Source organism: Bicyclus anynana, chromosome 3 (genome assembly GCF_947172395.1).
Source record: "Bicyclus anynana chromosome 3, ilBicAnyn1.1, whole genome shotgun sequence".
NCBI lineage: Eukaryota > Metazoa > Arthropoda > Insecta > Lepidoptera > Nymphalidae > Bicyclus > Bicyclus anynana.
Window position 1 is genome coordinate 6,767,099 of NC_069085.1, and position 12,271 is coordinate 6,779,369.

The following is a 12,271-nucleotide window of genomic DNA, read 5'->3' on the forward strand; positions in this document are numbered from 1 at the left end:
TTTTCTATCGTAGAAAGAGAATCGACGTGCCACTTGGCTACAGGAACAGTAGTTAGCTCATGTGTTTGCTAATCAGGAGTCATTATACAGACTTGACTTTTAAAAAGTTTTTATATTAACTAAACTTGCTTGATTTGAAAATTTTAATCAAAGAAAGATGTCTTGACACCGAATTGAGGAGCATAGGTAAAGTTTGTGAGGTTATTTGGGGTAATCTTCTGAACGGATTTTAATTATCTTTTACCAAAAGAAAGGCACGTGAATTGTGAGTGCCATGGGGTATATGTTATTCCCTAAAAGAACGGGAAAGACGCGGGTGAAACCGCGGACAGTTGCATAATCATTGTATAAAATATTAGAGAACATATTTTTTATCACGTACTGAAAATAAATAAGCGGCATAATAAACTCAATACAATTCTAATGTTGAATTTAATGCCAAAAAGTCATAGATGATTAAAAATATGTAGTTTGAAAGCAATGACACTTTCAACATTGATAGATGCGATTACAGAACTTGGACTTTTTGAATACAGTTAAATCATTTATTCCAAATAATACATGATTTATTTTACGTTGGCGTGTGTAGAAAGACTTAACAATGCCCACGCGTCGGCGATCGAGCATTTCTATAAGCGGCCGGCGCTTGAGTGGACAACGAGTTCACGCAGAGGCCTCACAACTGACGCTGATGAGGGAAGAAACTCACACAGGTGATCATTTTCTTACACCAGCTCAACTGGAAGCCGTATTCCGAACTAACCTTACCACGGGTCTCACTGAAGAGTTCGCACAAGAGTTACTGGAATCACACGGTGAAAATAAATTGAAGGAACTAAGAGGAACAACTCATTGGAAAATTTTTCGTCATAACTTATTTGGATGGTTTCAATGCGTTCTTTGGTGCGGAGCTATATTAAATTTTGTTGGATACTTCTTTTCTGGCAACTCTGGCTCTGATTCTGGACATTCTGGAAAAGAATATTTGTACTTAGGGTGCGTTATTACTGCAACTATAGTTGGCACTGGACTTTTTGGTTTTTATCAGGAAGCAAAAAATATGGCAGTCATGAGTGGATTTGAAAAAATGATACCACCAAATGCTACAGTAATAAGAGAGGGTTTTAAAAAATCCATACCAAATAGTCAAGTAGTATTGGGAGATATTGTTGAAATGACGGCTGGTGAAATAGTTCCTGCAGATGTAAGAATACTATCTTGCACCAATTTTAAGACCGACATGTCATCATTAACAGGTGAATCGGAACCAATTAAACATAGGCCAGAATGTACTAATACCAATCCATTAGAGTCAAAAAATATGGTATTCTTCGGATGTCCCGTTAATGAAGGTAGTGCAAGAGGAATTGTAGTGGCTACAGGAGAGGCAACTGAAATGGGAAAAATAGCTGGTTTAGTAACTGGTCTAGAAAAGGATGAAACACCTATAGCTAAAGAAATAACTCATTTTATAAAGCTTATTTGCGGTGTCGCTTTCACTTTTGGTATAGTATTTTTTATTATGGTGTATATGATACAAAAAAGCTGGTTAGCTGCATTACAATATATGCTTGGTATTATATTAGCAAATGTCCCCGAAGGTCTAATTGTGACATTAACAGTGTGCATGACTCTATCAGCTAACAATTTAAAACGAAAAAATTGCCTTGCAAAAACTCTACAGGCCGTAGAAACGTTGGGGTCAACCTCTTGTATTTGTTCGGATAAAACGGGAACACTAACAGAAAACCAAATGAATGTTTCACATCTCTTTTGTAACTATACTATTTACGATAAAACAGACCATTCGCATGTTTCTGATCATGCATATGCAACATTGAGCTTAGCTGCTTCTCTCAATTTGAGGGCTACGTTTGCTCATGATACTTTAAATTTACCCATCGAAAAACGAAGGATCATTGGTGATGCCTCAGAATCTGCTATTTTAAGGTATATGGAAATTAATAGGTCTGCTACGCAAACTAGACAGGATAATCCGAAGGAAGCAGAAATACCTTTTAGCTCAGCTTATAAGTACCAAGTTACAATACATAGAATGCTTGCCACCCACAACAACTATTTAATAATGAAAGGTGCACCGGAAATCGTCTTGGAATTTTGTGTAAAAGTGATCACTGATGAAGAGGATCAGTATTTAACCCCACAAATAAAAAAAGAACTTAAAGCTAATTTTACTAAATTAGCTAATATGGGTGAACGTGTGATTGGTTATTGTGACTACCAGTTACCTTTGTCCGAGTACCCATTAGGTTATAAATTTGATACACAAGAACGTAATTTCCCTTTAGAAAATTTGAGGTTCTTGGGTGCAATTTCTATGATTGATCCACCTAGACATAATATTGACCAATCTATTGGTCTTTGTCGTCAAGCAGGTATTAAAGTAATAATGGTAACTGGAGATCACCCAGTAACAGCATTAGCAATATCAAGACAGTGCGGTACAATAACAGAACCTACTGCATATGACTATGCTTTTGAACATCACATTGATCTATCTGATGTACCACCTCATATTAAGCAACAATTTCGTGCCGCTGTCATAACTGGTGACGAATTACGGAAAATGAGTACGCACGATTTAAAAGCTTGTCAAAAGAAATACAAAGAAATAACATTTGCTAGAACTAGTCCGCAACAAAAATTAATCATTGTCGAATCTTATCAGTCTTTAGGCCACGTTGTTGCCGTGACAGGCGATGGTGTAAACGATTCACCCGCTTTAAAGAAAGCCGATATTGGAATTGCAATGGGAATCACTGGAACAGAAGTATCTAAACAGGCCGCTGATATGATACTAATGGACGATAATTTTGCATCTATCGTCCTAGGAATACAGGAAGGTAGGCGCATTTTCGATAATTTAAAGAAGACAATAGCATATACACTTACGTCGAACACGCCTGAAATGCTACCGTTTGTACTGTACGCGTGCTTAGGAATGCCTTTACCCATGACTCTTATTATGATTTTGGTGATCAATGTTGGAACAGATTTGTTACCGGCGATGAGCCTCGCATATGAAACTTCGGAATCTGATATAATGAATTTACCGCCTCGTAAGCTAACTGATCACCTTGTGAATAGAGTATTGATTTTTATGGCATATTTTCAAATTGGACTTATTCAGTTCTTCGCTGGGATGTATTGCTACTTCGTAGTATTTGCACAAAGCGGTTTCTTTCCTTCTAGCTTACTTTTTATTCGTGACAAGTGGGAAACCAGCACAGCAACTATTAAAGACACAGTAGGTCGTTCGTGGTTTTATGCAGACCGAAAAAGGCTAGAAAGAAAGGCACAAACTGCGTACTTTGTTGCCGTGTGTTGGACACAGGTTTCTGATGTAATTATTTGTAAAACACGACGGATTTCCTTACTTGAAAAAGGTATGAAAAATCATGTTTTAAATGTAAGCATTTTAGTTGATATCTTAGCTGCTTCGATTGTAACCTACCTTCCTATCTTTAATGAGATTTTTGGTACCGAACCAATAGCTTGGCATGACTTTATTTTATCGTTGCCATTTTTCATTCTCATGATTCTTGGTGATGAATTCCGAAGGTTTTTAATTAGACGTTCGCACTCAAAATGGATAGAACAGGAAACGTATTACTGAATTTTGTTTTTAATTATTATTACAATTTCGTCAACTGAGAGAGAGAGAGAGAGAAGAGAACTGAAGAATTTGCAAGAATTGTACAATTGTAAATAAAACTAAATGATAAAACATTTAGTTTTATTTATGTACATTCTTGCAAGACTAACTTTGCTGCATTCAGTTACCTACGTATTAACTGTGGTTACGTTTAGTTCATTCAGTTTTGTATAGGATATATAGAATAATATTTTTTAAGTGAAAGGTGTAATAATGTTTTAGTTTTTTAGTTAGTTGAGAGCAAAAATTTAAAAACGGTATTTGTTGTATAAAAATTCTATATTAAGAGCAGAAGCGTTATAATTAATTTCATGTACGTAAGAAAGATTAAACTTATTATATATTATATTCTTAAAATAATAAATTTAAACTTAAATACACTGTTTTTTATTTAATATTAATTTATTTTCCTTCCTCGATAACTGCGCTATCTAACACTGATAGAATTTTCAAATCGGACCAGTAGTTACTGAGATTAGCGCGAGCAAACTCTGCTTTATAATATTAGTTTAAATTACAAAAAAACATTAACATTTAAGGTCAGTACTAGTGTCACAAATAGCTTGACAAGCCATTTAGTTTTCATCGAACTTTATTTATCTTTATATTAATATGTAAAATGTTTAGTTATTCATTTTATTTTATGTCATATATCATTCTTTAAAAGAAACATGGAGAAACAACATTAGAATAACTTATTCTAATCTTAACTCTCAAGTAATCTCTTTCAGACAACCTTTGGTAAATGGAAATATTATCATTAAACCAAATAAATCCGAGCAAGTAAACTGGCGGCTACAGATCGTGCTTGATGGTCCGTGTAAGAGGCCTATTTCCAGCAGTGGATGATAATGATGATGAAATGAATGATGAAATAAATCAATTGTCATTTTTATCTGCTGACCGTACAAATAAAGTCGGATGATTGCGGCGTGGTGCGCGCGTGCTGCTTGAGTCAGCGAGGTAAGTGCTGGCCACAATTAAGATTGCACCAATGAAGACACATGCTGAAGTGTTTTCTAATTATGTTCCACATCAATCACAGCTCACCAGAGCCAGAACACCGCCAATCAAGTAATTGCATCGCGTGCATCGACTTTTCGGCCCTCGATAATAATAGGCATTTTATTGCCCCTAATGGAGTCTCTAGGGCCGTAGCCCGGAAAAGTCCCTGCTTTTAATTTAGATTAACATATTTAGGAAGCTCCTACATCCGTTATGGATATTTTGTAATCAATTAAACGCCAGTCTATTTATGATACGTTAATGGAATGTTGATACCGTTGAGTGCTGGCTATCAATTTGATTGATTCAAAAAACACGCAACGCTGCCCTTACGTTGCGGTGTAAGTGCTATGAGTCAGCTTCTAATCCAGCGGCATCTCACGTCAGCTGGCATCTGACACGGCATGACGAAAAAGATTTCAATTTGTGGAACGGCATGCTCGTCTGTGACCCACAGAGGTGATACTAATCGGACAGGTGGTCTGTGGAAGACGTTGGCTCTTCGATCATCCACTAATTTGAGGACCATACCATACTTGTTATTTTATAAATTAGTTCGAGTGAGTTAGAATCATAGATTTACGAGTCGGTACGTTATAATCAATAACAGTTTTACTTTTTGGGACCACAATTCAATAAATAATACCCTATATATACTAATACACATTAATTATTAAGGTACCTAATATTATAAGACAAAGTTATCAGTCATGTCTGTCTGTTCACACAAGTCGAGAACTTCTGAACAAATTTCATGAAATAACGTTCATTTGACGATCACAGGCTCTGAATATATACTACGGTTTTAGTTGACTATAGTCAAATCGCTAACTATGGGCCTCATAAGAAGGCTCAGAGTCACACAGCGGGCGATGGAACGAGCTATGTTAGGAGTATCTCTGCGTGATCGAATCAGAAATGAGGAGATCCGCAGAAGAACCAAAGTCACCGACATAGCTCAACGAGTTGCGAAGCTGAAGTGGCAATGGGCGGGGCACATAGTGCGAAGAGCCGATGGACGTTGGGGTCCCAAAGTGCTGGAATGGCGACCCCGCACTAGTAAGCGCAGTGTTGGCCGACCCCCCACCAGGTGGACTGACGACATCAAGCGAGTCGCAGGGATTCGCTGGATGCAGGCGGCTCAGTATCGTGATGTTTGGAAGTCCCTACAAAAGGCCTATGTCCTGCAGTGGACGTCCATCGGCTGATATGATGATGATGATGATGATAGTCAAATCAAGTCGACTTTTTAGATATACTTAGCTACATCTTGCCATTTGACTCCTGCTTGCGCCCTTGTGCCTATTGGATCAGCCTATTTCAGCACTCTTTCGGTCCATCTTTTGTCCGTACATCTGGCTAGGTGACCTGCCTATTGAAAGCTCGTCCGTACGTACTTACGGTTTAAGAATTTACGCCAATGGTTCAATGTGAGTACCAGATCACTACTTCGGGCAGCATTGAGCTAAAAATCATTGCCAACCTCCGAAGAGACGGCACATGAAGCAGAAGAAGAGGTACAAAAGCCTAAACAATATTCATAATTATTGCAGCAGCATTACATTCATCGATCATTGTGAGCCTTGAAAACGTGTAACAATTGCACGCCTATATATCACGAAAAAAATAAACCTCTTTGTTCGAATTCTATAAATCGTTTTGTAGCAACGAATTCGGCTATCGACAATCGAAATTGTAAGACCAGATCACCTATCACCGTCCGATGTGTTCGTAAATCATGATCAGCCGTTGATCGGACGTGATGCGACGTCAGATTACGGCGCTCCTAGCTTTTTGTTTGTAATTTGTGATCGCCGCCGAGATGCCTGCATGACTGGCACGGTAGTGGTGGCCAATCAAGAAATATTTAACAATCGTCATCGAATGGAGTGGTGGGCTTCATAGCGCAGTTAGTTTACTGCTCGTTACACGCTTTTTTATGCTATTGATATTATAAATGCGATCATTAAGAACCGAGCTCCGTCACAAAGAGCTGACTGAGGTACTATACCTCCCCAATATATTACCCGATTTTGCAGCACAACGCTGAGCTAATGCTTCATACTACTACTGATACTATGTTCATCATTCATCATTGGCAACCCATTTTCGGCTCACCGTTGATCAAAATGAGAAGTCTCCTCTCAAAATGAGAGGGCTTAGGCCTTTCCACCACGCTTTTCAAATGCGGATTTGCCTACTTCAGACACGTAAAGAATTAAGAAAATTCTCAGGTATGCAAATTTCCTCCAGTTTTCCTTCACCGTTTGAGACACGTGATTAGTTTCTTAAAATGCACATACCTAACTACGCTCTCCGAAACAATATAAAGTAATATAATAAATAAGTAATACTTCATACTACTAGTAGTTAAACGAGTAGTATTGTTTAACAACTAGTAGTTTCCTTACTTATTTATTTACCATTACCCAACTGCTATTTAAACTAGGCCATCCCTATACTTTGTGGACATATTCAATTTTTAAAAAAAATTGTCGGCTCGAAAAAGGTGTCGGATACAAAAGACATAAGCGGCTAACAGTTGGTAATCCGTCACCGAGCGACACGACACGCTTGACAGGAGCACAAAGGACCCACTGAAGCACCAAGCAGTCCTTTTTAGAGTTTCGTAGCTAAGACTAATTACATAAGGACCTGCCTCGCTAGACGTTACTTCTCTGTCAAAGTAGATCAATGATCTAATTCAATTATAAAAAATGTCTCTATTAGATAAACACGAATACCCACAACTATGAAGTTGTAAACGTGTTCGTCGCTAGAGCTTCGTAAAAATACCTTTTTGAGTAGTTAAATGATGTAAAACGGACAATAATTTGTTGTTTAGTATGCCTAATCTAAGCTCGTTTTCCTCGAAAGATGACAGACAATTTTGTTCGTGAATTTGGGTGCGATACTAGTCCATAAGTAAATAGTCTGAGGTCCGTAGTCAGTAAGGGACCCGTACATTTGTGCAATGTCAGTCCATCTAACTTGTGTATGTATCTATCCGGTCTATCCAGGGTGTTTCGCTGATGACACCCGCGACTTCATCCACGTGAAATTCAGTTTTAACAAATCCCTCGGATACCGTGAATTTTTCCGTGATGAAAATTACCTATATATTAATCCAGAATAAAATCTATTTCCATTCCAAATTTCAGCCAAATCGGTTCAGTAATTGTGGCGTTAGGGAGTAAGAAACATCTAAACAAACATCCAAACAAACAAACTTTCGCGTTTATAATATTAGTAGGACTAGTAAACCGTCATTTAGTAGATTATGTATGCTAAGAAGTAGTAAAATAAATTATGTATAAATCTATAAACTTTTTTTTGTATCCTAATCCTAAGGTCGTTTAAAAAGTAATGATTACCATTTTCCAACTGAAGCAATCGTTTGCTGTAATATTTTAGTTTAAATAATGATTTAAAATTATTTGAGTCGAGTGACCCTTTTTTCTCTGATTGATTAATGAACAAATTCTCTATATCTATCACTTAAAATCAAAAGTTAACAAGTACTTAGATAAACACTAACCAAATTACGGTTACTAAGGGACATTGCGCGTAAGCAGACATGTATTATTGTAATTAGGTTTTTTTTAATTTATACATACACACATACTATTTTGATACCTACTTACTACAAGTAGGCTAGGTGCCTATTTATCCATATGATTTATTTTGTTACAGAAAAATCACTAAATTTAAATTAATTAATAGTTAACTTAACACCTGCTAGGTATTAGATATACTTAGTAGGTAGGTAGGCTATTTATTCGAGTATTAAGGTTATTTAACTCTTGCAGGAACTTATTTGTATAGAAAGCAAAAATCTCATCACTTGTAGATAAGTAGTCAGGGAATTTAGCTTTAAAATAATAAACAATGTAGGTATTAACCATGTGTGGTCAAAAAGTTGGTGATCATTCATAGTATTTTTGACAGCATTGTGCAACTGTCAAGCCTTGCCTTAAAGTAACCAGTGACGCGGCAAAGAATCTTACTTTTTTATATTATCAGTACACCTGCTACTCACTTTAGAATGTTATAGGAAGCATTAGGTACCTACCTATTAAATTAAAAGAACTTATTACGTATCATCACCATCTACGTCACGGTGTTTGTGTTTTATTTGATTTATTACTGCAAGTAAGCCTAAAGCTTAAACATTTTAAGGTTAGGTAATTTTACAGGGAAATTATTGTTTATATTATTAATTAACTTAAAAGTAGGTACTTCTTTTTGCTCTACAACATTGCACCCATCACTTTTTTATAGACGGAACGAGAACCTGAAGAGAAGAGAGAGAAACCACTAGAATTTATATCAAATAACCATCACTAACAAATGTATGGTTTCCTAGGGCAGACTGGTGTATAATGGACCTTCCATGCCATGGGAAGTAGCGTGGAAAGGAGACAAAGAAGTAGTGTGGCAACGTTACTCGTCCTGCCGAATGTTATGCTCCGTCGTCCTGCCCACAACTCCTCATTTTGTCGCTCTTTGAGCTCGAGACAAAGGAAAAGTTCGTAGGTAGGTACCTAGTAGGTACCTATTGCCCCGGAAAACTCTGTCTATAACAAACCTACCAACTTTTTCCATGGGTTCTACCCGGCTTTCCATAGAACCAAAAGTTTTTATAGATGCCTGTTACCTACAACTTGGTACAATATTTTTTTTTTTTGGAATTCTTTTATTTTTTATTATGTTTTCGACTTGTGAACTTGTAAAGTGACGACCATCTACAGTTATGACGTGCATTTATAAATACATTGTATTGTGTGAAATTGCATCGAAACGCAGACAAAGGCACGACAAACTTTTGATACTTTTCTTCCCGTCGTCCGTTCCGCGTAATTCTTTATTGAAAGTAAACGTCACTCAAACGTCAAAACATCACTAAAAACGGTTTGGTTAATTTTCCGTAACTTTAGCAATATTTGTTATGCTCACAGCTTGTGGCGAGCAAATAATGATTAACAATAATAATTCATAATACCTATTGTACTCGAAATACGCAGTCCTTTGCCGTGCCGCTACATTGCTGCTAATATTTCTCGCATGAAAAACTTTTTTCATTATTTCTTGTATTTCCATTTTTTAATTATTTTATAATTTAAATTTTGCTACTTCATTAGTAACTAGCGGACGCCCGTGACTTCGTCCACCTGAAATTTAGTTTTTCTCAAATCCCGCGGAGCCATGTATTTTTTCAGGATATAGCTGTAGCTCCATAACCTCCTCTATATTCCAGTTATAAGTCTCATTAAAATCGGTCCATCCGTTCCAAAGATTACTCCGGACAAATAGAAAGCCATACAGACAAACTTTACAAACAAAAAAGCTTTTTTGTGGTTCGCCATCGTGAAAATAACTTTATGCACTTAAGACAACACAGAATAACTTGAAATCCCAGGCAGATACTAAAATTTTATTTATATGTATTGACATGCTTACATGCGAGATGTTTTTACCCTTTCATGCAAGAACTACTGAAAATAAAATGAGAAAACATTAGGTAATTATAAACATTATCATCAGTGCAGTAGATTTATGTTATTATAGAAAAGAATAGTGTAACGATTTGACGAGAAGCCAAACTGATAGCAGTATCCAATTTCAATAAAAAACTGATACGCCGTATTAGAAAGCTCCTGTCTAAATAGTGAGAATTTGTGTTATGGTTGTTGAGAGTTTCGTGGCTGCGTGCGCCGCGGCGTCAGCAAATTATAGACAAATCTCGATGAGCTATTAGGCTGGATTAGGCCCTGACATGCGGCGCGACCATCGAGTAGATTGGAAGCAAAAATTACCCATTATGTACGAGATTTTTTGGGGTTTTAAAACACAAACCGAGTTATAATGGATTTTTAGCGACATTTGATGGTTTATTTTCTTCAGGAGTTTCTATGGCCACCTTCCATTTCCGTCATCAAACCAGTTACATGGTTGGCAAATCATAACATTCTCAGCGAAAATACGCAGTTATGTATACCTACCAAAGTGGCATTTAGCTTCCAAGATCTATCCTATTTTATATATTGGTACTACCAGAGCAAGAATAAACGCTTGTAAATAAATATGTAATGGTGAAACTGCAGCGATTATACTGATACATTAATAATACACAAGCAGAATGTGTAACTGTTTCAATTCAAAGTAAAAGCAATTCAGCTGATATAATATAAGAAAGGAGAAATGCATTATGTTGGTTTTTGCGTCACGCTAAGACTTTTTAACGACATTTGTGTCGCAAGTCACGCCGCAGCCTAACGTAGCCTTGGGCTGAGGCATTTTTTCATCGCGTCCGGGTGAGAAGTGCGTGATTGGGGGCCGGCGCGAGATCACAGGCTACGCACGCCACCGGCCGCGCTCTCACTGGGTTATGATCATTATTTAGAGCATAATAAAGTGCTTGTTCACTAATTATTGCCACCCAAGATTTGTAACGAAAACCACAAATCTATCTCTTCGGGATTGGAGTGACAATGACAAAGACTGCTTTCCCGAGGTTATCGGAGGTTTAGTCTTTTTTAAAATAATCTTGTACGTTATGGTTTTACAAGTTCCTCGGTTGCAGGTGGTATAAACATTCATTAATTATGTTATTGTAGGTGTTGGTATAAATAAGAGGGTATTTGATGACTTGTGCTCAGTTGTTTGTTAGGCAGCAAAGACACCGTCACGCTGCTCGAGGTGTTTCCTCTACCTCAAAATAATGGTATAATCACTGTCGCTGCTACCCGTTACGTCACAATGGATAACTTATGCATAAAAGCGTTAGCTTTTAGCGTTTTCTGTTCTGTGTGCAGAATAGTGGTTGCTATTAGAAATAAGTACAATAATAGTCTAACGGACAAAGATGAAACCCGGGACGGGTTAACCGTGGAAATACTGATACTTGAATGTGCAGGGTCTCTGTGGGCTCCAGGAAAAGAGTGCTCTAGAAGCACCGCTGACTGGATTGTGGTTGCAATCGAAAGCGTTCCTACTGCACCTACTCTATGGTTGGTTGGTTTTAGTCGGTACAAGTCCAACAAAGCCTACCCGTGTTGAGTAGGTTTCTCAAAGGTTAGATGTAAAAATGCGGGGACAACTCCCCGAATAATCTAGCTGACGCATATCTTTATTTTTTACATTCGATGGAGCGAGCTAAGCATGAAGTATCGAAGTAGCGAGCCAAGCTGCGCGATGGAATCAGAAATGAGGAGATCCGTAGTAGAACCAAAGTCATTAACATAACTCAGCGATTCGCGAAGCTGAAGTAGCAATGGTCAGCGCACATAGTTCGAAGAGCCGATGGATGTTGGGGTCCCAATGTGCTGGAATGGCGACCCCGCACCGGAAAGGCCAGTGTTGGTCCAACCACCACTAGGTGAACCGAAGATCATGATGATGATCATCCCCGCAACCCGCTTGATTCACCACTAGGTGAATTAAGCGGGTTGCGGGGAGCTCCTGTATGCTGGCGGCTCGCGAACGTTTTGCTTGGAAGTCCATGAAAAAGGCCTATGTCCAGCAGTGGACGTCCATAGACTGTTAATGATGATGATGAAATAATTTAAATAAAATAAAAAAAAGGTTAAG

The 12,271-nt window shown here is 37.7% G+C and overlaps 1 protein-coding gene across 1 annotated transcript; it reads left to right on the forward strand.

The window, feature by feature from the left end:
* Positions 1–601: 601 nt before the first annotated feature.
* On the forward strand, positions 602–11,740 carry LOC112048688 (sodium/potassium-transporting ATPase subunit alpha-4-like). Its single transcript, XM_052891166.1, has 4 exons — positions 602–3,364; positions 4,726–4,830; positions 7,412–7,467; positions 11,497–11,740. Exons 1-4 carry the CDS (start codon positions 602–604, stop codon positions 11,738–11,740), a joined length of 3,168 nt encoding a protein of 1,055 aa, XP_052747126.1.
* The last annotated feature ends 531 nt before the right edge of the window (positions 11,741–12,271 follow it).

What these genes read in the sequence shown, in the direction of transcription:
- LOC112048688 (XM_052891166.1), top strand. Translation starts at nt 602, where the DNA reads ATGCCCACGCGTCGGCGATCGAGCATTTCTATAAGCGGCCGGCGCTTG. An exon ending in GTTGGACACAGGTTTCTGAT is followed by an intron (nt 3,365 to 4,725) that starts GTAATTATTTGT and finishes AATCACAGCTCA; the next exon opens with CCAGAGCCAGAACACCGCCA. An exon ending in GTGTTCGTCGCTAGAGCTTC is followed by an intron (nt 7,468 to 11,496) that starts GTAAAAATACCT and finishes TTCTGTGTGCAG; the next exon opens with AATAGTGGTTGCTATTAGAA.